The 26,446-nt window shown below is 41.1% G+C and overlaps 4 protein-coding genes across 13 annotated transcripts in view; 3 read left to right on the plus strand and 1 right to left on the minus strand.

Moving 5' to 3' along the window:
* The window catches only part of LOC140912629 (serum amyloid A protein-like), a 59,048-nt gene extending 57,921 nt beyond the window's left edge, over positions 1-1,127 (plus strand). Inside the window, exon 23 of the mRNA XM_073347316.1 lies at positions 1,042-1,127. Coding sequence (XP_073203417.1) covers positions 1,042-1,075 — 34 coding nt within the window. The 3' untranslated portion in view covers positions 1,076-1,127. The remainder of the gene's footprint in view (positions 1-1,041) is intronic.
* On the plus strand, positions 1,067-25,879 carry LOC140912633 (serum amyloid A protein-like). Of its 4 annotated transcripts, none has more exons than XM_073347338.1 (5): positions 1,067-1,155; positions 4,144-4,349; positions 10,726-10,838; positions 20,750-20,888; positions 22,759-22,976. In XM_073347338.1, exons 3-5 carry the CDS (start codon positions 10,730-10,732, stop codon positions 22,898-22,900), a joined length of 390 nt encoding a protein of 129 aa, XP_073203439.1. In that variant the 5' UTR covers positions 1,067-1,155; positions 4,144-4,349; positions 10,726-10,729; the 3' UTR covers positions 22,901-22,976. The 4 variants fall into 4 exon arrangements, with proteins under 4 accessions (XP_073203439.1, XP_073203440.1, XP_073203438.1 ...); XM_073347337.1 differs by lacking the exon at positions 4,144-4,349 and adding an exon at positions 25,842-25,879 and having other exon boundaries at positions 1,077-1,155; positions 22,759-22,908; XM_073347339.1 differs by lacking the exon at positions 10,726-10,838.
* Positions 1,072-26,446, plus strand: part of LOC140912634 (serum amyloid A-5 protein-like) — a 30,422-nt gene continuing 5,047 nt past the window's right edge. The window contains exon 1 of the mRNA XM_073347342.1: positions 1,072-1,155. The gene's annotated coding sequence lies outside the window, so the exon portion shown is untranslated. The remainder of the gene's footprint in view (positions 1,156-26,446) is intronic.
* The window catches only part of LOC140912630 (serum amyloid A protein-like), a 29,375-nt gene continuing 10,255 nt past the window's right edge, over positions 7,327-26,446 (minus strand). For 3 of the 7 annotated variants that reach the window (XM_073347327.1, XM_073347324.1, XM_073347329.1), the window contains exons 2-4: positions 10,513-10,631; positions 8,297-8,435; positions 7,327-7,531 (exon numbers count right to left, since the gene is read on the minus strand). In XM_073347327.1, coding sequence (XP_073203428.1) covers positions 7,390-7,531; positions 8,297-8,435; positions 10,513-10,615 — 384 coding nt within the window. In that variant the 5' untranslated portion in view covers positions 10,616-10,631 and the 3' untranslated portion in view covers positions 7,327-7,389. Of the gene's footprint in view, positions 7,532-8,296; positions 8,436-10,512; positions 10,632-15,709; positions 15,995-26,446 lie in introns of those variants that run through there. The other 4 variants (XM_073347326.1, XM_073347325.1, XM_073347330.1 and 1 more) reach the window with 2 other exon arrangements.

Consider the following 26,446-nt stretch of genomic DNA (forward strand, 5'->3'; position numbering starts at 1 on the left):
ACTGGAGATAGGATACTGGACGGGGAGGGCCAGGACTCTGGGGTGGCACCAAACATTCTCTCTCTCAGGTGCGTGGTTTGCTGGTTTTTGCTCACATGTTCAGGGTCTAATCGATTGCTATATGTGGGATCAGGCGGAATTTCCCTACAGGTTATATTGTCAGTGGCCTTGGGGGATTTTTGTCTTCCTTAGCAGCATGTGAATTTGGGTCACTTGCCAGGTTTATCTAAATATAATCTCACATAATTGATTATTTCCATCTTATTTCAGGAGCCTCGGACACTGGTACACCTCGGTCTTTCCTGTTCTCTGTTTGTGACACATAATAGTCTAGTCACTTATGGGCTGTAAAATTTTTGTCAAATTTTTGTTGTTGGGTTTAGTGTTCAGGTGCTGGGTGGTGATGGTGGCCTATGATATGCAGGAGGTCAGACTAGATGATCTGGCTGTCCCTTCCCACCTTAAACTGTATGACTGTGACTTGTTCTCATCTAAGCTTTAGTTATTTGAAGTTCACTAGCGATCTCTAATATCATTGTATGATTTCATAACTTTAATATGGCTAGCCCAGTGCACACAATTAATTCTGATCCACGAGAGTTTCACTTTGTCACTCATATAATGTTTTACTAAGTAGTCTGAAGATTTGTTTTGAGAAATATATCTTAATTCATCTGTATGTAATATCTCTGCAAAGGAAGTAATACTTGAACTTTTCAAGAGAGGACCTCACACCCTCTAACAAATGTTGATTAAACTTCCCAGCAATTTGTCAGGTAGGTAAGTATTTTTGTCCCTGCTTTTTTAGATGGGTAAATTGAGCCAACATGAGGTTAAAGACCTGCATCTCTTTCAAGGAAAGTCTTTTCTGCCTAAGAAGATTCATTTAGAAAATGCTTAAAAATTAGCAGTACAGTTTGGAAAGGTCTGAAAAGAGTAGATTGTTAGTGATGTCTGGCTTTGAATAACTAAAGCAATAGTTGTAGTTCTTGACTGTGACTCCCTTACTATTGCCCCATTTTCTTTTACTTCACTTGATAGGTCATTAGCCCTGAAAAGAGTGACTCCAACTTGAACTGTGAGAAAGTGCAGACAGAGCTAGATGAAGAAATGGAGAATGACATTTATAAAGTGTGGGACATGTCAATGGATGAGGTATGTTGGTGAGCATCCTGTAATGAAGTGTTGAATACAACTGTAAAGCTGAATAACGGATGAAATGCTGTGGTTGGGTGACAAGAGTGGTAAGATAAAGGAGAATAAAAAGGAAAGACACAAGTCTAAGAGGGGAGAATAATAGGTTGACCAGAGAGGTGAGACAGAAAGCAAGGGATTCCAAAACAACTGGATAAATGAACAGCGTAAAGAAGCAGAGAAATACACAAAAAGAAGTGTGACACAAGTTGTACTGCAAGATAAGAAAACTGAATGGAACACATGAGTTGAAGATGTCAACTGTGAAAGAGAAGCAGGGCAAATAGTTGAGGATGAAAAGCAAATCACAAATGAGGGAAAGCGTATTTTGCAGAGCTGTATGGAATTCAAAACACAGGACAAGTTTTCCTGTACAAATGAGGGAGAACAGAAGCAGGAGTTCTTAGAAGTAAAGATTTCACTAGAAAGTCTGAAAAAGGAAAGGTCCTGGGAAGTGACGAGCAGAGCAGTTAGGCGCAGGTGAGCAACACACATGAAAGGCAATGCACAAACTATGTAACCAACTTTACGAGCAAGGGCAGAGCAAATGGGGGAAGGCGATAATAGGAGTGATCTATAAAATAGGAGATTGAATGAGTTTAAGAACTATGGAGGAATCAGCTCACTGAGTCTGTGGGAGGAAAAGCACTCACCAGGATATTTCAGAGGAGAATGAAGAGGTACATAGAAGCATCGCTTGCAGAGGGACAGGCCAGATTTAGACCGGGATGAAGTATAAAAAGTCAGCTGTTTGTGATGAGACAGATATCAGAGAAGGAGCTAGAACAAATTTGGTTGCGTTCTAACAACTTGAGAGCCTTCAAACAGTCTTTTGATAGCATTTGGCAGAAAAGATTATGACAAGTCTTGAGAACATATGGCATCCCCAAGAAATTGATCAAGCTGGTAGAAAACATCTATAGCAAGTCAATGAGTGCGGTGAGAGTAGACAAGAAGCTGATGGAAAGGTTCAGGATAACCATAGGAGTGAGACAAGGATGCACCCTTTAGCTAGATTTGTTCAACTTGATACTGGAATCAGTATTGTTTAGCACTGAGAGATAATATGACTCCTTTTATTTCATGTGGGAGGATAGTGAATCACCTTTAGATTCACAGAGGATATTGATTTCATAGCATTGTCCCAAGGAAGATTTACAGACAATAACTGCCAAGGGTAGATTAGGAATGCATAAAATTTGGACTGAAGATCAACACGAGGAAGGCAAAAACTGTGACAACTGGAAGAGAAGAGGGAAGAGGTCGAGATCAAATTTAGAGACAAAGAACTAGAACAGTTGGAAAAACATGGGAATTGCAAAGATGATATAAAAGAAGACTGCATTGAGAAAACTCTGCAAGATGTGGAAGGCTAAAATCAGTGTATAGGAGACAGTTATCATGCCTGTACCGTGGTACAGGTTGGAATGTTGGAGTGTGAGGAAAGCCAAGGAATGTAAGATACTAACTGCAGAAATGAACTGACTGAGGGGAGTTTTGGAAGTTTCAAGACTGTGGAAAATGAACAATGAAATAAGAAAACAGGTAAAGCAAGAAATAGTGCTTTTATGGAAGAGTGAAGAAAGATAATTACAGTTTGGACACATGTCAGGAATGTATCCGGAAAGGGTATCATTTTGGTGGTATATACCAGAGTTCAAGGAACTAGAAATGAGGAAGACTGAGGTTGCGTGTTGGATAGGCACAATGAAGAATGATATAGAACAAAAAGATTTAAAGATGAACAAAACCATGGAACTGGCACAAGACAGAAAGTGATGGAAAGACTTCTTTCGGCCCTGTCGTCGCTGGCCGATGGGAATCAAAGAAGAAGCTAGTTCCCAGGTTGATCTTTGAAGTAAGGGAGCCCGGGGTATGGGAGTTGCTTGGTGTACAATCTGGTGGTCACTGGTTGAGGATCACCTGAGATAAATGGCTGCAATTCCTTGTATTTTACATATGATTTGAACTAAAGCCTTTGGTAATTAGAGCTCAATACATCAGCCATTATTGATGCTAATTCTGGTGGCTTTCAAATTTATAATGGTTGTTTAATCTTCAGCATTTTTAAGTATAGAGATAATGTGATGCTGCCTTTAAAATGACACATTTCTCTATAGCCATGATAACTATTATTGCTATTAAATGTAATTAAATCTGATCAATAGACTAGGTTTATCGGTTTGATTGACAAAGTCCCAAGGTAGGGATATAACATGACTTGTTTATTTTGTGGGACAGATTGGTACCCAAAGATTACAAACACTGAAGTATTAGCAAATTCTCAATTAAAGAAAAGAGACATTATCTGCTTCTCTCAGTCTTCAAAATAAACAACTTGGGAGATGTCTCCCTCACTTCTTGTGGCTTAATGAGGTGAAATAGGAGTAGGAGGAGAAAATTTCTAATACATTCCTCTCTTGTACACGCTGATCGAGTCTGAATGGTAATCCCTTCCCTTGTGTTTCTTTTTATATGCCTGATATAAGGTCATTGGCTAAATTCTCATGGCTTAGGGAAAGGGTCAAGTGTGCTGAGAGAAGAAAAATAATTAAAATATAATTTTTTTTGGTACACTGTTGATAATTCAAGAATTTGGAGATATGCTGAGTAGGAGTTTGTAGAATTTCTCATTGATCTGATTGAAGGAATAAGGATGATAACGCCTGTGGACACATCAATGTACAGTAACTCCTTGCATAATGTTGTAGTTATGTTCCTGAAAAATGCTACTTTAAGTGAAACCATGTTAAGCAAATCCAATTTCCCCATAAGAATTAATGTAAATGTGTGTTGGGGGGGCAGGTTCCAGGGAAATTTTTTTCACCAGACAAGAGACTGTGTTTTTATATATACACAGTATATATATACATATACATATATATAGTGACAAAGTTCCTCCTCTGCCTTGGTGGGTCCTGTGCTTATTGGCAGTTTTTCTCGCCTCAGAGGTTCACAGCTCAAACCTGCCGTTCAGTCAGTTAGCCTCATCGCTGGCCAGCGTGGGGAAAAGAAGAAGAACAATACCCTCAGTCTCTGCTGATTAAGCTTCTGGCCTGGATATCTCTCTCTGTGCTTGGAACTGGATAGAAGAATAGAAGCCTATACTAATATTGTTCATTTGGATGATATGAACCTGTTGGATGGAGAACATGGTTAGTGAATCTTAACTCGTGAGTGCACCCGTCTAATACATGATCTATATTAAATATTGATTGCCGATTAAGCATAGAGAAGCATTTATCCAGAGTTGAATGATGTGTTGAGTTTTTTAAGCACTGATATAGGAAGATCACTTGGCACAGTGTATAACTTCATATAGTATATTGTACAGCATAAATATAGTTGAGTTTATAAATCAGTGATGCTCTTTGCAGTTTAATTCTGGTCTTCCAACAAATCAGCAGTATTTTTTTTTAAAAAATCATAGTCTTGTCTTGAGTGGTTCAAATCTCTTGACATTTCAATCAGATTTTGTTTTGGCTCCAGCTTTCTCTCTGAATTTTTGTTGCCCAGGACCTTGGAGAATCAGCTAATTCACTAGCATCATCTAGTGACGTTTCTAGGACATAGTGAACAAGTTTCTGCATCAGATTGCAGAATTGCAGTGAAAATCTACAATATCCTAAAAAGTCACACAAAGGAACTCTTTGGCTCTTAGTTTAATCCAGAACCTCAACAATGGCTATGAGGAAAGCTGTTTTTGGTGCTAAATGTCCATAAGCCCTTACAACTAGCCCCCTCAGTGGCCACAACAGACCTGGTTGCCAAGAACAGCTTCCAGGTCTGGAGGAGGTGCTGGTAGAAGACTGGCAGCTCAGAGACATCTCGCAGAAGACCCCTTGGATGGAGAAAAAAGAGCTGCCAATCGTATCGGAGGCGGCGGATTATTGGAACAGGCTCCCCTGCCCCACCATGTACCCAGACCCCACAGTGCACACACCCCACGGGGCACTGGCTCCCAGGGTCAGCTCTAGGTTTTTTGCTGCCCCAAGCTTAGGTGGGGCTGGGGCTCGCAGGCGGTGCTGGAAGCGGAGGGAGTTGATGTCCCCTTCTCCCAGCGCCTGCAGGGGCTTTATCCCCTCCCCTGCCCGGCTCCTCGGGCCTGCCCAGGCAGCCACAAGTCTGGGAGTGCTGGGCCGGGGCAGGTGGACTCTGCCCAATGCCCGACAAGGCAGGGGCACGATGCAGGGGGGCACCCGGAGCAAGTCGCGGCCTGCTCCCTCCTCCCCTCCCTGGGGGCTCAGCGCTCTCTGCCACGCGACTGCTGGGGCCAGCACCAACAACCCTGCCCAGGGGCTGGCCAGAGAGAGAGAGACAGACAGCACCTCAGCCACCCCACAGCGTCCCCTGCAGCCCTGCCTCGCACAGACAGACAGCGCCTCAGTCGCCTGACAGTGCCCCGACAGTGCCCCCTGCCTCCAAGAAATTGTAAGATTTGAGGCCTATTGACTACGCACTTTTACCCTAAAAATTGAGGAAAGGCCTAAAAAATTATTTGAGCAAAGTCATGCTAAGAACCCCCCACTGCATGCTGCTAAATTCTTTGATCTTTTGATCAAGAGTGGGACTAGGGGTAATTAGTGTTGTTGCAGCTGTGTTGCTCCCTGAATATTAGACACACAAGGTGGGTGAGGTAATAATGTCTATTTCTGGACCAACTTCTGTTGGGGAGAGACAAGCTTCCGATTTGCAAGAGCTCTTCCTCAGGACTGTTAGGCTGACATGAAGATGGGATGGGTCACTACAAAAACTAATTTCCCTGTATTAATTTCACCCTACTGTTACTTACACCTTCCTGTCAACTGTTTGAAATGGGCCACCCTGATTACTTTGGCCTCATTACCACTACAAAAGTGATTTTTCCTCGCTTGGTATTCTACTGTTGAGAATAGCCCACTTCCACTTCCACTGAATTGTCTCATTAGCACTGACCCCCCCCCCCGCATTTGGTAAGGCAACTCTCATCTTTGCATGTACTGTGTATATACCTGCCTCCTGTATTTTCCACTCCATGCATCTGATGAAGTGGGTTTTAGCCCACGAAAGCTTATGCCCAAATAAATGTGTTAGTCTCGAAGGTGCCACAAGTACTCCTCGTTGGTTTTGCTGACAGACTAACACAGCTACCACTCTGAAAGCCAAGATTCCTCTGTTTTTAAGTGAAGATGTTAGGGTTAAATGCACGACCAGAAACCTCTCATGAGACTGCTGTCAGCTGCCTGATAACTATCCAAAGACTAGGAAGCACACAGCCGGAAAACACTGGTTTCATTTTGATTTGGTTTTGTGCTACTACTTTCCTTTTCTTTCTTTTCTACTTCAAGTTGTGAGCATTGAGTCTTTTAACCCCTATAATCTCTTCAGGTTTTTATCAATGTACATTAACTAGTTTTGAACTTAGTTTTGCCACCCCTCTCTGATGCTGTTTCCACTCACTCCTGGTCTTCAGAAACAATGGGAAATTTCATCCAGTGATGACTCTGATCCAGCCTTTCTAGCCTGACCTCAGATGGAACAGAGGTTCTACCCACCTGACAACAATAAATATATACTTTTAAAACTTAAGCACCATCACTGCTTATTAAAGTGGACCCAGACTCCCAGCCCCATAGAAAATGTGTTTTCATCTTTTCATTTAAAATGTTAACTTTCCTCCTGACCTGCCCTAAAAAATTTCTGTTTTTGCCATGATACCTAAACCTTTGCAGGGTGGTTTTTATGCCCCCAACTAATTAGCCAGGTAGGATGGTCTTATGGTTAGAGAACTGGACTCCATTCCTAGCTCTGCTATAGACTCCCCTGTGGTGTTAGGCAAGTCAATTAACATCTCTCAGATCCCTGTCTGTAAAATGGGGACAACACTAAAAAGGAGAATTTTCATAATGGATCACAATAGTCCAGTAGCCTGTCTGTGACAGTGGCCAGTGCCCGCTGCTTCACAGGAATACGCAACAAATCAAGTAAAGAACAATCGTTAAATAATCTGGAAGAATCTTCCAAATCCCGGGCAGTTAAGGGTTATCTTTGGCCCCAAATCATGAAGGTTTGTATGTATATTGCTTTTTATCCTTTCTAATGTAGCTGAGGATGTTTGTTCATTCACTGAGAGCTTCAGAAATTTAAGGTTTTATTTATTGTGGTTTTGCACAGCTGGTAGAAAAATGGAACCATTGTAAAGTATTACAGGCTGCATTAGTATTTCGAGGGAAGGCCCTCTGGTCTGTAGCGGTTTGGGTCTCCTCCACTTCTGCCCCATGCATTTGCCTCCTGGTCTTGACGTGTGTCTTCGTCTCCTCTGCCGCTAACGTCACTCTGCCAACCTTCCCTTGCATCACTGGAAAGAGGAAACAAAGATTATTTTAGACAGTTTATTATTAAATCTCAATAACTAAATTATTTACTTTTCAGTTTTTCCCCAGTTTAATCCCTACTTTTCCATAAAACTGAGGACACGCACAAATACCTCACCAACAGAAGTTATTCTAATAAAATACATTAGCTCGCCTACCTTGTCTCTCTCTCTCTCTCTCTCTCACACACACACACACACACATCTTAGCCTGTCTGTGAATAGCATCGGTCGTCCCAGAAGTGCATCAGTCCAGCAGTTGTGAATTAAAAAGCTTTCCCATTACTTGCCTCCACTAAGTTCTGCCTACTCCTCATAAGCCTCCTTTGTATCATAGTCATCACATTGGACAGCAATATTTTAAAACAATCCTCGTTCAAGGTCCGCAAGTGAACCATTGATCATAGTTTTCTTGGATGAAATACCAAGGGCAATATGTTCCAGTTCTAGATTAAAGTGAGGTCCTGCAATTATTTAAGTTTTAAAAGCCCTGTGGTGAACTCATCAGCCTCCTGGCACATAGTAATGATATCTGATATCAGAATATATCTAAATAGGTCAGCTCAGAAATCACCTTTACAACTCAAGAATGGGCACGGTCTTCACACTTAGCTAGTTCGGAGGTTAAATAAAAATGTTTTTGCTTCAAACAGGACAATAAGGAGTTATGAATTACAATGTACTTCATAGTTATTTGATGGCATAGCTCTTTACTGACATTTAACTCGTAATCCAAGTGGAATACATTACCTAATAACTTCTGCTGCCCATTTACCGCCAGGCCCTCTTTGGGCAGCATCATAATTCCCACGAGCATGGAAATATTTATCTGAATTTTTATAATTTGCCTCCCTCATGTCGCTGTATGCACGCCACATATCCTCAGCGCCTGGAGAAGAGAGAGAGGATTATAGAGACTCTGCAAATTTAAAAACAACACTTTGAGGTTATTCCACCCACAGTCCTCTGAAATCGTCAAGCCCCATTTCTGACACTTCAGCACTGTGGCTTCCAAGTATAGTGCTTCTAGAGAAGGCAGAAAGGCTCCTATATATCGCTGAGTAAATTCTGATTTTTTTGGTTTGGTGGAAGATCTGAGAAATCCAAAAAAGAAAGACTGTTGAGTTACAAACCAAAACTGATTTGTTAGGGTTTTTCTCATCAAAATGAAAAAAAAAATTGTTCAGGTTGATTTGAATAGACATTTCTGCAGAAAAATGTCAGAACAGCTCACTGTGAAAATTATCAGTTTTGAAATTATTTTTGACCAAAATTTGCCAAAAGTTGCAGTGTCCCTCTGAAATGCATTTTTTGGTGAATTTAATATTTGCCAAAAAAAAACAACCTGCCCAACTTCCTTTGGTACCCAGGACTCCCATTAGAGATACATGGATTTGCAGCTATATATGCTTTTTTATTAACTGAAGCTTCCACCAGGTGACATCTTTGGAAGAGGAAATGAAAGGGAGTTCCCTTGAGAAGGATCTCATAAAAACATGGAATCTCCACAAAACTCTGTTGTAATATCTTTGGGGAATTCTTTAGGGACAAAGAAACCCTCAAATTTCTCTCAGTGCTCACCAGGACAATGGAGTAGAGCTATGATTTAGAAACATCAGTCTCCCAAATCTCCTTTAGCACTTTGTCTGCATACGGTTTGTGCATCGATGTAACTAAATCTGTTTAGAAGCCAGTTCAGTTAAATCACTGCCACACAAGTCCATTTAATCTAAATCCATCTAAGGCATTCTTAGGAGTGTCTATTCCAGCATTTATCAGCAATTTAACTAACAACTTCTCAAACGATTTACACTAGAGACAGTTGGGGACAAATTGGTGAGAATATTTAAGCTGTGAGTATACAACGTGAGAACAAAAAATCTGATTTCATAGATGTGAACCTCTATCTACCACTAAAGTTTTAAAAAAAACCCAACACTTCTTACAGCAAAAAGGCGAGATCACGGAGTATCAACCTAAAATAGAAGCATGAGGATATTTGGGCATATAGGAGACAATAACTAGAATCAAAGACTATGCTGAGTTGTTTCTTGAGACTAAATAAATCACAACAGTAGAAGACCTGGTGGTCCACTTTAATTTGATCCACATCTCCATCCAGACAAAACCTATTATATCTCACATACCTCTCTGAGTAAAGCATCTCTATTCAGGAAGGGTACTTAAGCACATGCTTAAGCTTTCTTAAACAAGGATGAATTTAAGCTTGTGCTTAAGAATGCAGTTCTGCAAGGTGTTGCATGCCCTGAGCTAACCAGCCTGGGAATAAGGGAAGTTCAGCACCTTGCAGAAGATGCTCATTCCTGTAGTGCTGAATCTGACCCCAGTGCTGAATCTGACCCCAGAAACGTTTCCGGGAAGGGGAAGGAAAGCTTCTGAAAATATTCAGCCAACAGTTACAGTATATTAGATTTCCTTTACTGAGAATTGGAATACACCTCTCACAAAACCAAGAACAAACATATAAAAGGTACCCGTTAGTTCTCAATGTATTAATATGCCTCCAGATTTTACTAGACCCACTGAGATCCACATCAGGAAAGTGCAGAAGTTAAAGTCAGAACATGGTCAGCTGGGTGCACAGGTTGCAGTTAAACATCTTGCTAAATGTTAAGTGAATCTTGTCTGGTGAAAATATCTGTTTAGTTATGATCCATAATTTGTACTATCTATGGCCCATACCTGCCATCTGATTGGCTCTGGTTCAGCAGCCTTGTGCTTGGACTCCCAATGAGTCCAATGCATCACTTTAAGGGATCATGAAAAAATTCTAATGTATCTTTTTGTGAAGAACTGAGTAAATTTCTTATTTATCAGAAATTGGTCTAGAACTCCTGTCTTCAGCTTGGCTTTGCGGGGTTTTTATTCCTTTATTAATTTTTTTAATATGTACACCGTGCTGAGGACAGTTTTGATGAAGAACAAACAGTTAGTAAAAAGCATACCTCGATAAGCATCCCTTATGAATGATCCAGCATCAGTGAACCAGTTCTGGGCACTGACACATAGTACCAGGGACAACAACAACATGCAGTTGTAGAACTTCATAGTTCGCTTCTTTAGGCTGTAATAGAAGGAGAATATATGTCAGAAAACTGGTCAATCTTTTAAAGACTCCAGACATAATGTAAATTTCTCTTATATCTGCTTTGGAACAGGTACATGGATCTTCAGGGTCACACACAATTCAGAAGAGTTCCAAAAGTGATGATTTCAACTCAGAAAAATGAAATGCCCTCTGCCATCACAGCACCAGGCTGGGACATAAGTTGTAAATATAGAAGTTTTTGTTTCCGCTTAAGTTTTTACATCATAAAAATCACCAGTTCTAAGACAAAAATTGAATACACAACAAGGTAAAGTGGTACAAATATGAAGTTTCCATATGGAATGAAACTTACCACTGCTGTATTGCAAAGCCCCGGAAAAATGGAGTCCTTTCTGATGGATTCTCACAAGAAAAATGGTACTATATTTATAGGAAGCCTTATCTCAAAGAGCAAATGGGAAATAATTAACAGAAACCTGACTAAATTCAAATTGGGCAATTCTTTGCTTGTTGAATGCAAACAAACATTGCTTCTGTTGGGAATTTACTGCAGTAAATTCCCTTATTTCTTCTTGAGCCTTCCTGATTTCAATTGGTCACGGTCTGTATTGTCTCTCTATTGATCCAACGATCAATTACTTAACCAGTGCCTAATATGATGAAATGTCCATCATTTACTGGAAGTTGCAGGCAGTCACTTTTTCTGACTTGCTTCTAATTTTTTTTAATGACTGAAATGAGTGCATAGCCAATGGGTCCTGGTCCATGACTTTGGCTCCAAGAGGCTATGGTAATAGAAATAAATAATAAAACTTAAATTACCAGAGCTGGTCAGAAATGGGATGTCATCTTTGTAGATATTTTCATTTTTCCCTTTTAAATTTAGATGGAAACTTGTCAAAATATTGAACTTTGAATAACTTCAACGAGCTTTTATTACCACCATTATGACCTCAAAAGGGAGAGGTTAATTTGTCTGAATAGTGGTTAACTTATTGTGTAGCTTTCTTGGCAAGATCTAAGCCATAAGCTAGATGCAGTTATATGAAGAGTTACAAAAATATCTTTTAATTCAAAATATTACCAGTGGATTGGAATCATCAGCTCTATCAGTAATTCAGGTTACTTTGTAAAGTGTTTTCATTTGTGATTAAATAACAATTTTAACTATCAAAATTTTACTTAAATGATGTAAATATGGTTTACATTCTCAGATGAGTGCATGAGCGATAATATGTAAAACTCCTATTGATTCTAGCTGGAAAAATGCAGGTAAATATCTGCTAGTTCAGGTCAGACTTTGTCCTCTAAAGTTTGTAAACTCAACAGCAGATCTTGTAAATGGTCAGTGCAGCTGTTCTTTTGGGAATGTAATCTGAATAAAGTCGTCATGATTGGGAAGGTGTTGTGAAACAGTGCTAAATCAGTCCCACTCACTAGCCCAACAGAATGCTATGACTTGTAAACACAACAGACTGTAGCTGTATTGTCCATGCTCAATGCCCTGTTGACCAATCTGGCTTTGAGCTTTCTGGAAGCTTTTGGAAGTGTCTATGTTCAACAGTAACAGCCTTGACAGCTGAGGGTTTAAGGTTTCTTGAGGGTTTAAGAATCTCACCTTATCTTTAAACACTGATGGGTCTGATTTTTTGGCCCTTTTTAACAGATTTCCTAAGGAAGAGTATGCTGCTGTGGCTACTTTGCCATACAGTATGCCAGGCAATGCCTTGGGACCTGCACAGTTAAAAGTGCAAGCAGTATGAAGCAGAGTGCTGGGAATTTACAATATCATGCAGACAGCCCTTTTACATTCCTCAGTATTAAAAGCTTCATCTGTTCCAGGTATAAAGTTGTCCATTCAGTAATGTGCATAATTCAGGGCTGTTCTTACAGAATATGATTTTTTTTTTCTTTTAAAAGCTTAAATGCCATAATTCTCTCAAGTTCTTAAATCTACACAGGCAAAAATAAGATTCCACAGCTGTTTGCATTACAGTGTATATAATCACATAGTTAAAAACACTCTCAAAGAATGCAATTATTTCTACAGTCTTGTAAGAGGAACGGAGAGTGATGTAGGGCCCTGGCCTTATTAACTGTACATCTTGTGTATAAACTATTTTCACAAACTGCATGTGTGACTTATGGATTGTACACAGTGATATAAGTGTCATACAGGTGTCTAAGGCCATCAGAAAAAATGACATAATATATAGCATTATCAAAAGTTTGACCAAGTATTTGAGGGTGGTATAGTGATGCGTACATGCACATAAGCAGTGTTAAGGCTGCACGTTCAATTTTAACGTTAGCATTTCCTGACTTCAGCATGTTTCCATGTAGAGTATTTATTGCTCTTACTGGAGTTTTTAAAATGGTGTTTGTGCAGGGAACACACTTGACACTAACATCACATGCACCAGCTGCAGGCTGCATGAAGTTGGAATACAGCCCTCTGCATGTGGCTGTTACCTATGCCATGTGGAAGTCTGTGTGTCAGATGAGATGAGGTGCCATGGAGTCAGATGCTTTTGCATAGGCTGTATTGCTTTTCTTTCAGGAAACCTCTTTCTACGTGTATCCATCTTGTTGGACAGGACCTACAATAGGTTCTCACTAGGCTGAGGACAATGGGGGGACACTTAACTTTAAAACTATGTTCTGATGATAGCATCTTTATGCTAAGTATGGTGCCTGAGTTGGGAACCCAGTTTGGCCAAGTTGGTGTTAAGGAGAATGGGGGTTAGGAGTGGAAAGTTACTGAAGGTTGACAGAGACAGATGACAAAAACAAAAGGTTCTAAAAGAAATCACTAGGGGAAGACGCACAGGACATTTGGGCAAGAGGAAGGAAGGGGATGAACTGGCCAAGGTCAGGTTAGCTAAGCTTGGGGGAGAAGGCTCTGCTTTTGTGCATAAAAGTGATGCATTGCAACAGAAGGATGTTGGATGACCCCAAGTGACCCTGATCCAGGCCCATAGAATGGCTTGGTGTTTTGAGGAAACTGAGGCCGGGAATTGTGTATAGGGTTTACAATTTAGATAACACTATATATTTACAATTAGATAACACTATATATTATGCCACTTTTTCTGATGGCCTTAGATACCTGTGTGACACTTATATCACTGTGTACAATCGGAAAGTCACATATGCAGTTTGTGAAAATAGTTTATACACAAGATGTACAGTTAATAAGGCCAGGGCCCTACATCACTCTCCGTTTCTCTTATGAGATTGTAGTAATAATTGCGTTCTTTGAGAGTGTTTTTAACTGTGTGAAAAGAAAAGGAGTACTTGTGGCACCTTAGAGACTAACCAATTTATTTGAGCATAAGCTTTCGTGAGCTACAGCTCACTTCATCGTGATTATATACACTGTAATGCAAACAGCTGTGGAATCTTATTTTTGCCTGTGTAGATTTAAGAACTTTAGAGAGTTATGGAATTTAAGCTTTTAAAAGAAAAAAATCATATTCTGTAAGAACAGCCCTGAATTTCACTGAATTATGCACATTACTGAGTGGACAACTTTATACTCTGAATAGATGAAGCTTTTAAGATTGAGGCATGTTAAAGGGCTGTCTGCATGATATTGTAAATTCCCAGCACTCAGCTTCATACTGCTTGCACTTCTAACTGTGCAGGTCCTAAGGCAGTTGCCTGGCATACTGCATGGCAAAGTTAGCCACAGCAGCATACTCTTCCTTAAGAAATCTGTTAAAAAGGGCCAAAACATCAGACCAAACAGTGTTTAAAGATAAGGTGAGAGTCTTAAACCCTCATGCCTGCCAAATCCAAAATATTGTTACAAGGAACTTCCTTTTTTCTTACCAAACGTTCAGTCCAGTCATATTGCCCTTCAAGCTTTTTTGTTACAAAAGGACAAAATGTACAGAATCGATTTTCATTTCAAATTTTTTAAAAAATGTTTCTTTTTGGGTGTAGACCAGGCCTGTAAAATTTCAGTCCAGAAGCTTGAGTGTTTTCAGAATGTTGAGTGAATGAAAAGAGGGCTAAAGGAAACATTTTGATAACCTTAAATACCACTGTTAGGAGAGCTCCAGTTATACAACCCACCACTACTTTAAATGATGATGTGCAGTGTCTCTGGTAGGCAGATCATAGAGGGTCTGAAAAACTAATGCATTACAGCAAGGTTTTCAAAAAGATGGAGTCACATAATTTAGGAAACAAAATGACTCTCTCCTGCCCCTTGAAGCCAGAATTGTTTCCAATTCCAGGTATCAAAGGTGGAGATTTACCATAGTTCAGTTCATCTAGGGAAAAATGCAGTTGTAGTTCAGGGACTACTGAGCTTCTCAATCTCTACAGCTTTGTTACTTCAAGTAGTAAATGCTCTCCAGGATAACACGACCTAGGAGTTATCTTTCCCTTTTTTAAAGAACTAGTTGGAGTTTGTCTAGAAAAGTGTAGATGCTCATGGGAATAAAATGAGTAAGATTAAAATAAAATTACACGATTCAGCCTAACATGTCATTTTGCTGTCAAGGCTGTTACTGTTGAATGTAGACACTTCCAAAAGCTTCCAGGAAGCTCAAAGCCAGATTGGTCAACAGGGCATTGAGCATGGACAATACAGCTACGGTCTGTTGTGTTTACAAGTCATAGCATTCTGTTGGGCTAGTGAGCGGGACTGATTTAGCACTGTTTCACAACACCTTCCCAATCATGATGACTTTATACAGATTACATTCCCATAAGAACCACACTGACCATTTATAATGACAGGTTTCAGGGTAACAGCCATGTTAGTCTGTATTCGCAAAAAGAAAAGGAGTACTTGTGGCACCTTAGAGACTAACCAATTTATTTGAGCATGAGCTTTCGTGAGCTACAGCTCACTTCATCGGATGCATACTGTGGAAAGTGTAGAAGATCTTTTTATACACACAAAACATGAAAAAATACATTCCCCCACCCCACTCTCCTGCTGGTAATAGCTTATCTAAAGTGATCACTCTCCTTACAATGTGTATGATAATCAAGTTGGGCCATTTCCAGCACAAATCCAGGTTTCCCCCCCTCCCCGTCACAAACCCACTCTCCTGTTAGTAATATTTCCAACATACCTCTGAACAACATACTAATCCACAGAGACCTCCCTACCAACACTACAAAAAGAAGGATTCTAGGTGGACTTCTCCTGAAGGTCGAGACAGCAGACTGGACTTCTACATAGAGTGCTTCCGCCGATGTGCACGGGCTGAAATTGTGGAAAAGCAGCATCACTTGCCCCATAACCTCAGCTGTGCGGAACACAATGCCATCCACAGGCTCAGAAACAACTCTGACATCATAATCAAAAAGGCTGACAAAGGAGGTGCTGTTGTCATCATGAATAGGTCGGAATATGAACAAGAGGCTGCTTGTTCCAACACCACTTTCTACAAGCCATTACCCTCTGATCCCACTGAGAGTTACCAAAAGAAACTACAGCATTTGCTCAAGAAACTCCCTGAAAAAGCACAAGATCAAATCCGCACAGACACACCCCTGGAACCCCGACCTGGGATATTCTATCTACTACCCAAGATCCATAAATCTGGAAATCCTGGGCGCCCTATCATCTCAGGCATTGGCACCCTGACAGCAGGATTGTCTGGCTATGTAGACTCCCTCCTCAGGCCCTATGCTACCAGCACTCCCAGCTATCTTTGAGACACCACTGACTTCCTGAGGAAACTACAATCCATCGGTGATCTTCCTGATGACACCATCCTGGCCACTATGGATGTAGAAGCCCTCTACACCAACATTCCACACAAAGATGGACTACAAGCCGTCAAGAACACTATCCCCGATAACGTCACGGCTAACCTGGTGGCTGAACTTTGTGACTTTGTCCTTACCCATAACTATTTTAATTTGGGGACAATGTATACCTTCAAATCAGCGGCACTGCTATGGGTACCCGCATGGCCCCACAGTATGCCAACATTTTTATGGCTGACTTAGAACAACGCTTCCTCAGCTCTCGTCCCCTAACGCCCCTACTCTACTTGCGCTATATTGATGACATCTTCATCATCTGGACCCATGGAAAAGAAGCCCTTGAGGAATTCCACCATGATTTCAACAATTTCCATCCCACCATCAACCTCAGCCTGGTCCAGTCCACACAAGAGATCCACTTCCTGGACACTACAGTGCTAATAAACGATGGTCACATAAACACCACCCTATACCGGAAACCTACTGACCGCTATTCCTACCTACATGCCTCCAGCTTTCACCCTGACCACACCACACGATCCATCGTCTACAGCCAAGCTCTGCGATACAACCGCATTTGCTCCAATCCCTCAGACAGAGACAAACACCTACAAGATCTCTATCAAGCATTCTTACAACTACAATACCCACCTGCAGAAGTGAAGAAACAAATTGATAGAGCCAGAAGAGTTCCCAGAAGTCACCTACTACGGGACAGGCCTAACAAAGAAAATAACAGAACGCCACTAGCCGTCACCTTCAGCCCCCAACTAAAACCCCTCCAACACATTATTAAGGATCTACAACCTATCCTGAAGGATGACCCAACACTCTCACAAATCTTGGGAGACAGGCCAGTCCTTGCCTACAGACAGCCCCCCAGCCTGAAGCAATTACTCACCAGCAACCACATACCACACAACAGAACCACTAACCCAGGAACCTATCCTTGCAACAAAGCCCATTGCCAACTGTGTCCACATATCTATTCAGGAGACACCATCATAGGGCCTAATCACATCAGCCACACTATCAGAGGCTCATTCACCTGCACATCTACCAATGTGATATATGCCATCATGTGCCAGCAATGCCCCTCTGCCATGTACATTGGTCAGACTGTACCCCCCCCCCCGACGTTCTTGTTAAACCCTGGATTTGTGCTGGAAATGGCCCACCTTGATTATCATACACATTGTAAGGAGAGTGATGATCACTTTAGATAAGCTATTACCAGCAGGAGAGTGGGGTGAGGGGAGGTATTTTTTCATGCTTTGTGTGTATAAAAAGATCTTCTACACTTTCCACAGTATGCATCCGATGAAGTGAGCTGTAGCTCACGAAAGCTTATGCTCAAATAAATTGGTTAGTCTCTAAGGTGCCACAAGTACTCCTTTTCTTTTTACTGACCATTTACAAGATCTGCTGTTTAGTTTACAAACTTTCGAGGGCAAAGTCTGACCTGAACTAGCAGATATTTACCTGCATCTTTCCAGCTAGAATCAATAGGGGTTTTACATATTATCGCCCATGCACTGATCTGAGAATGTAAACCATATTTACTTCATTTAAATAAAAGGTTGATAGTTAAGATTGTTGTTTATCACAGATGAAAACACTTTACAAAGTAACCTGAATTCCTGATAGAGCTGATTATTCCAATCCAATGGTAATATTTTGAATTAAAAGATGGGTACCTTTTATTTATTAGTTCTTGGTTTTTGTGAGAGGTGTATGCCAATTCCCAGTAAAGAAAATATAACATACTTGTTAGGGGGCTTATTCCTTCACCCACTTACTTCCCTGGTCCTTCTCGCATGAACAGAGAGCAACAATACCCAAAGTCCAAAAGTGCAAACAATTCGATGTTTATTGGGGTGAACTTCCAGCAAGCATGATTCCAGTTTCCTTCCTTAGTGTCCTCCTTCCCAGCTCTGACGCTACAGAGCCTTACACCTGTGTCCCTGTTCCCATTCCTGCCCTTAGCCAAACATGATTCCAATTTCCCCACTCCCATTCCCTGTTCCCATTTCCCCCTTTAGCAAAACATGATTCCAATTTTCTTACCCCCATTCCCTGTTCCTATCTCCCTCACCCACACACCCACCCACTCACTTCCTGATTGACTGCTGACTATATCGTAAAACTTGAGTTCAGCTTAGCTATACCTAAACCAATCATTTTCCTGAAATTTAACTAACGAATCCTAACATATTGTAACATGATTATGTAACCAATTATATCCCACCACCTTAATTAGTTTACACCCAGCAAAATTAATTATACAGCAGTCAGAAACAATCACAGAACCAGACAGAAATTATACAGACAAACAATAGCAAAGTGGGAACTATGATGACAAAACAATACAGAAGTGAGGATTTCACATCCCAGCTATGGATAAGTGAGTTCTTGCCAGACAGGATGCTATCAAACTAAGTTTCCTTTTTCATCTTCTAGGCACTTCCCTTTCTCTGGAGGTGATTGGCATTATCAGGACAGGATTGTATTCCTAACAGCCCAATGGCACCTTCTTTCAATGTGACTAGTTTGGAATGTGAGGATGTGACCGTTCACTTCCCAGTTTATGGCTGCCTCTGCTGCTTAGCCAAAGGCCTTAGCCTAAGAACAGGGCCTCAGATTGTCACAGTAAGAGAAGGACCTTACACTGGCAGACAGTGATTTTGATTCTTTCTTTTATACCTCTAACTAGCCAAGTGATAAGAATACACCTAAATTCTTAAAGTACAGGCCTTTGCAGACAGGCCTGAATATCTATATCCTAACAATACTGTAAATGTTTGTTGAATATTTTCAGACGCTTTCCTTCACCCTCCCAGAAATGTTTCTGGGGTCAGATAACTTGGGTCCTGATTCAGCACTGCAGGTATGAGCATCTTCTGCAAGGTGCTAAACTTCCTTAATTCCCATGCTGGTGAGTTGTGGCCATTTAACACCTTGCAGAACTGCATTCTTATGTCCTGACTGAGGAAAAACACTTAAGTACATGCTTAAATTCATCCTTGTTTAAGAAAGCTTAAGCATGTGCTTAAGTACCCTTCCTGAATAGAGATGCTTTACTCAATCGGGAAGGTATGTGAGATATAATAGGCTTTGTCTGGATGGAGATGTGGATCAAATTATAGTGGACCACCAGGTCTTCTAGTGTTATGATTTATTTAGTCTCAAGAAACAACTCAGAATAGTCTTTGATTCTAGTTATTGTCTCCTATTTGCCATTGCACTTTTTAGAGCCAAATATCCTCATATTTCTACATTTAGGTTGATACTCCATGATGTCTCCCTTTTGCTGTAAAGAAGTGTTGTTGTTTTTTAAACTATAGTGGTGGATAGAGGTTCATGTCTATGAAATCAGGTTTCTTGTTCTCACATTGTACACTCATAGCCTAAAGATCCTCATCAGTTTGTCCCCAATTGTCTCTAGTCTAAATCAGGTTAGAAATAGTTAGTTACATTGCTGCAAACCCCTGGAATAGACTCTCCTAAGAATTCCTTAAATTGATTTAGATTAAATGGACTTATGTGACAGTGATTTAACTAAATTGGTTTCTAAACAGATTTAGTTACATTGATGCACAAACTGTATGTAAACAAAGCCCTAAAGGAGACTGATGTTTTTAAGTTGGAATCACACCTCTACTCCATTGTCCTGGTGACCCTTAGAAAACCAATGACAGAAATTTGAGGGTTTCTTTGCCCCTAAAGAATTCCCCAAAGATATTGCAACAGTGTATTGTGGAGATTCCATGTTTTTATGAGATCCTTCTCAAGGAACTCCCTTTCATCTCCTCCTCCAAGGATGTCACCTGGTGGAAGCAACAGTTAATAAAATAGCATAAATAGCTGCAAATCCCTGTATCTCTAAAGGGAGTCCTGGGTACCAAAGAAAGTTGGGTAATTTTTTGGAGGGGCAAATACTAAATTCACCAAAAAATGCATTTCAGGGGGCACTGCAACTTTTTGCAAATTTTGTTCAAATTTGGCAAATAGTTTAGGTTGGAAAAATAAAACTTCAAAACTGATAATTTTCACAGTGAACTATTCTCACATTTTGCTGCAGAAATGTCTATTCAAATCAACCTGAACAATTTTTTTCTGATTTCAATTTTGATGAGAAAAACCCTAACAAATCAGTTTTGGTTTGAAACTAAAGTCTTTTTTGGATTTCTCAGATCTTCCACTGAACCAAAAAATCAAGTATTTGCTCAATGGTATATAAGAGCCTCACTGCCTTCTCTAGAAGCACTGTACTTAGAAGCCACAGTGGGGAAGTGAGAAGAATGGTGCTTGACGACTTCAGAGGAATGTGGGTGGAATAACCTCAAAGTTTAGTTTTAAATTTTCGGTGTCTCTATAATCCTTTCTCTCTTCTCCAGGCGCTGAGGATATGCGGGGTGCATACAGCAATATGCGGGAGGCGAATTATAAAAATTCAGATAAATATTTCCATGCTCGTGGGAATTATGATGCTGGTCAAAGAGGGCCTGGCGGTAAATGGGCAGCAGAAGTTATTAGGTAATGGATTCCACTTGGATTATGAGTTAAAAGTCGGCAGAGAGCTATGCAATCAAATTACTATGAAGTACATTGTAATTCATAACTAGTTATTGTCCTGTTTGAAGCGAGGACATTTTTATTTAACCTCTGAACTGGCTAAGTGTGAAGACTGTGCCCATTCTTGAGTTGTAAAGGAGGTTTCTGAGCTGACCTATTTAGAAATATTCTGATATCAGATCTCATTACTATGTGCAGGGAGGCCGATGTTTTCACCACAGGGCTTTTAAAATTTAAATAATTGCAGGACCTCACTTTAATCTAGAATTGGTACATATTGTCCTTGGTATTTCATCCAAAGAAACTATGATCATAGGTTCACTTGCAGTCCTCTAATGAAGATTGTTTTCAAATGTTGATTTTGAACATGATGACTATGATACAAAGGAGCTTATATCTTAGTGGAGGCAAATAATGGGAAAGCTTTTCAATTCACAACTACTGCAGTGATGCACTTCTGGGATGACTCCTGCTATTTAGAGACAGGCTAAGATTTGTGTCTGTGACAAGGTAAGTGAGCTAATATCTTTTATTGGAATAACTTCTGTTGGTGAGGTGTTTGTGCATGTCCTCAATTTTATGGAAAAGTAGGGATTAAACTATGGGGGATAAGTGTAAAGTAAATAATTTAGTTAATGACAGGTTTCAGAGTAACAGCCGTGTTAGTCTGTATTCGCAAAAAGAAAAGGAGGACTTGTGGCACCTTAGAGACTAACCAATTTGTTAGAGCATAAGCTTTCGTGAGCTACAGCTCACTTCCTCAGATGCATATCGTGGAAACTGCAGCAGGCTTTATATATACACAGAGAATATGAAACAATACCTATTCCCACCCCACTGTCCTGCTGGTAATAGCTTATCTAAAGTGATTTCCAGCACAAATCCAGGTTTTCTCACCCTCCACCCCCGCACACAAATTCACTCTCCTGCTGGTGATAGCCCATCCAAAGTGACAACTCTTTACACAATGTGCATGACAATCAAGCTGGGCTATTTCCTGCATAAATCCAGGTTCTCACATCCCCCCCACATTTGACCAATGTACATGGCAGAGGGGCATTGCTGGCACATGATGGCATATATCACATTGGTGGATGTGCAGGTGAACGAGCCTCTGATAGTGTGGCTGATGTTATTAGGCCCTGTGATGGTGTCCCCTGAATAGATATGTGGGCACAGTTGGCAACGGGCTTTGTTGCAAGGATAAGTTCCTGGGTTACCTGGGTTCCTGGGTTACCCAGGAACTTATCCTTGCAACAAAGCCCGTTGCCAACTGTGCCCACATATCTATTCAGGGGACACCATCACAGGGCCTAATAACATCAGCCACACTATCAGAGGCTCGTTCACCTGCACATCCACCAATGTGATATATGCCATCATGTGCCAGCAATGCCCCTCTGCCATGTACATTGGTCAAATGTGGGGGGGATGTGAGAACCTGGATTTATGCAGGAAATAGCCCAGCTTGATTGTCATGCACATTGTGTAAAGAGTTGTCACTTTGGATGGGCTATCACCAGCAGGAGAGTGAATTTGTGTGCGGGGGTGGAGGGTGAGAAAACCTGGATTTGTGCTGGAAATCACTTTAGATAAGCTATTACCAGCAGGACAGTGGGGTGGGAATAGGTATTGTTTCATATTCTCTGTGTATATATAAAGCCTGCTGCAGTTTCCACGATATGCATCTGAGGAAGTGAGCTGTAGCTCACGAAAGCTTATGCTCTAACAAATTGGTTAGTCTCTAAGGTGCCACAAGTCCTCCTTTTCAATTTAGTTAATGATATTTAACTATAAACTGTCTAGGATAACCTTTGTTTCCTCTTTCCAGTGATGCCAGGGAAGGTTGGCAGGGTGGCATTAGCGGCAGAGGAGCCGAAGACACACGTCAAGACCAGGAGGCAAATGCATGGGGCAGAAGTGGAGGAGACCCAAACCGCTACAGACCAGAGGGCCTTCCCTCGAAATACTAATGCGGCCTGTAATACTTTACAATGGTTCCATTTTTCTACCAGCTGTGCAAAACCACAATAAATAAAATCTTAAATTTCTGAAGCTCTCAGTGAATGAACAAACACCCTCAGCTACATTAGAAAGGATAAAAAGCAATATACATACAAATCTTCATGATTTGGGGCCAAAGGTAACCCTTAACTGCCCAGGATTTGGAAGATTCTTCCAGATTACTTAACAATTGTTCTTTACTTGATTTGTTGCGTATTCCTGTGAAGCAGCAGGCACTGGCCACTGTCAGAGACAGGCTACTGGGCTATTGTGATACATTATGATAATTCTCCTTTTTATTGTTGTCCCCATTTTACAGACAGGGATCTGAGAGATGTTAATTGACTTGCCTAATGTCACAGGGGAGTCTATAGCAGAGCTAGGAATGGAGTCCAGTCCTCTAACCGTAAAAGCATCCTACCTAGCTAATTAGTTCGGGATGTACAAAGTTTTAGGTATCATGGCAAAAACATGGCCAATGGGGGCTGCGGGAAGCAGCGCAGGCCAAGGGACTTGCTGGCCACCCTTCCCGCAGACCCCATTGGCCTGGAGTGGCGAACCGCGGCCAGTGGGAGTGGCGAACCGCGGCCAGTGGGAGCCGCGATCGGCTGAACCTGCGGACGCGGCAGGTAAACAAACCGGTCCAGCCCGCCAGGGGCTTTCCCTGAACAAGTGGCGGACCGGCTTTGAGAACCACTGATCTAACCAATTGAGGCTATGTCCACACTACAAGTTCAAAGCGCTGCCGCAGGTGCCAATGTCTGGATTAGCTCTGAGCACTGGGAGCCGAGCCTGTCCACAGTAGCGCTTTAAAGTGCTCAAACTTGTTGCGCTCGGGGGGGGGGGTGTGTATGCGTGTGTTTTCACACCCCTGGGCCAGCAAGTTAGAGCTCTTTAACTTGCTAGTGTAGATCATCCCTGAGATTTAATTCAGTGAAACATTTTACATATATCCCCTCAGAAACAAAGAATCCCTTATCACTGTATCTGATTGCATAGAGTCTCATCGTCATTTCCCAAGTTGTCTTATCTGCTGCTGGGATTCCCTGAATTTTTAATTCTAATTTTTTCATCTTATTTTTAAAGCAGATGTTTATTCTGTTTGATTAGCTGACGTCCATTCTGACTGAATTTCTGGCCTAGTGTCAAAACTTTGTTTTGATTCAATCCACCAATGGGGATTCCATTTTTGCAACTGTTATTTTGCCTCTAAGTCCAGCCCTTAGTGTTTTTCTGCATTCCATTGCTTGTGTGTACAACTTGATTCTCAAATATTCAATAAAGACAGTATACTATCTCCTATAACATCTTTCTCAAAGGCAAAAATCTATTGCAATTTTTGCTGAACATTAGAACTCCAATAGTAGAGTTAGAACTCCAATAGTCAGTCTAGTCTAGTATCCTGTCTTCTGACAGCGGCCAGTGCCAGGTTCTTCTAAGGGAATGAACAGAACAGGCAATCACTGAGTGAACCATCCCATTGTCCACTCCCAGCATCTGGCAGTCAGAGGACGGTTTAGGGGCACACAGAGCATGGAGCTGCATCCCTGATTATCTTAAGAATGGTCCTACTGGGTCAGACCAAGGGTCCATCTAGCCCAGTATCCTGTCTTCCATCAGTGGTCAGTGCCAGGTGCCCCAGAGGGAATGAACAGAACAGGTAATCATCAAGTGATCCATCCCATGTCGCTCATTGCTAATTTCTGGCAAACAGAGGCTAGGGACACCATTCCTGCCCATCCTGGCTAATACCTATCCTCCATTAATTTATCTAGTTCTTTTTTTGAACCCTGTTATGGTCTTGGTCTTCACAACATCCTCTGGCAAGGAGGTCCACAGGTTGACTTTGTGTTCAGTGTGAAGAATAATTCCTTTTGTTTGTTTTAAACCTGCTGCCTATTAATTTCATTTGGCGACCCCTAGTTCTTCTGTTATGATAAGTAGTAAACAACACTTCCTTATCTACTTTCTCTACACCAGTCATGATTTTATAGACCTCAATCATAACTCCCCTTAGCCATCTCTTTTCCAAGCTGAAAAGTCCCAGTCTTGTAGAATCCTAGAATATCAGAGTTGGAAGGGACCTCAGGAGATCATGTAGTCAAACCCCCTGCTCAAAAGCAGGACCAATCCCCAATTTTTGCCCCAGAATCCCTAAATGGCCCCCTCAAGGATTGAACTCACAACCCTGGGTTTAGCAGGCAAATGCTCAAACCACTGAGCTATCCCTGCCCCCATCTATATGTCTTATTAATCTCTCCTCATATGGAAGCCGTCCCATACCCCTAATAATTTTTGTTGCCCTTTTCTGAAACTTTTCCAATTCCAATATATCTTCTTTGAGATGGGGCGACCACATCTGCACACGGTATTCAATATGTGGGTGTGGATTGGATTTATATAGAGGCAACATGATATTTTCTGTCCTATTATCTATCCCTTTCTTAATTATTCCCAGCATTCTGTTTGCTTTTTTTGACTGCCGCTGCACAGTGAGTGGATGTTTTCAGAGAACTATCCACAATGACTCCAAGATCTCTTTCTTGAGTAGTAACAGCTAATTTAGACTCCATCATTTTATATTTATAGTTGGGATTATGCTTTCCAATGTGCATTACTTTGCATTTATCAACATGAAACTTCATCTGCCATTTTGTTGCCCAGTCACCCAGTTTTGAGAGATCCTTTTGTAGCTCTTCACAGTCTGCCTTGGTCTTAACTGTCTTTAGTAATTTTGTATCATCTGCAAATTTTGCCACCTCACTGTTTACCCCTTTTCCCAGATAATTTATGAACATGTTGAATAGGACTGGTCCCAGAACAGACCCCTGGGGGACACCACTATTTACCTCTCTCCATTCTGAAAACTGACCATTTATACCTACCCTTTGTTTCCTATCTTTCAACCAGTTACCAATCCATGAGAGCACCTTCCCTCTGATTCCGTGGCAGCTGCGTAAGAGTCTTTGGTGAGGGACCTTGTCAAAGGCTTTCTGAAAATCTAAGTACACTATATCCACGGGATCCCCCTTGTCCACATGCTTGTTGACCCCCTCAAAGAATTCTAGTAGATTGGTGAGGCATGATTTCCCTTTACTAAAACCATGTTGACTCTTCTCAACAAATTATGTTCATCTATATGTCTGACAATATTGTTCTTAATTATAGTTTCAACCAGTTAGCCTGGTACTGAAGTCTGGCTTACAGGCCTGTAATTGCTGGGATCACCTCTGGAGCCCTTTTCAAAAATTCGTGTCATATTAGCTATCCTCCAGTTGTCTGGTACAGAAGCTGATTTAAATGATAGGTTACGGACTACAGTGAGTAGTTCTGCAATTTCACATTTGAGTTCCTTCAGAACTCTTGGGTGAATACCATCCTGTCCTGGTGACATATTGCAGTTTAATTTATCAATTTGTTCCAAAACCTCCTCTAATGATACCTCAATCTGGGACAGTTCCTCAGATCTGTCACCTAAAAAGAATGGCTAAGGTTTGGGAATCTCCCTCACATCC

The sequence above is a fragment of the Lepidochelys kempii genome, chromosome 6, assembly GCF_965140265.1.
Source record: "Lepidochelys kempii isolate rLepKem1 chromosome 6, rLepKem1.hap2, whole genome shotgun sequence".
Taxonomy (NCBI): Eukaryota; Metazoa; Chordata; order Testudines; family Cheloniidae; genus Lepidochelys; species Lepidochelys kempii.

Bases quoted from the DNA above. Each gene is read 5' to 3' on its own strand.
- LOC140912633 (XM_073347337.1), top strand. From the start codon at position 1,103: ATGAAGAAATGGAGAATGACATTTATAAAGTGTGGGACATGTCAATGG. The intron at 1,156-10,725 runs GTATGTTGGTGA...GCTTTGGAACAG, and splicing joins GGGACATGTCAATGGATGAG to GTACATGGATCTTCAGGGTC. The intron at 20,889-22,758 runs GTAATGGATTCC...TCCTCTTTCCAG, and splicing joins TGGGCAGCAGAAGTTATTAG to TGATGCCAGGGAAGGTTGGC.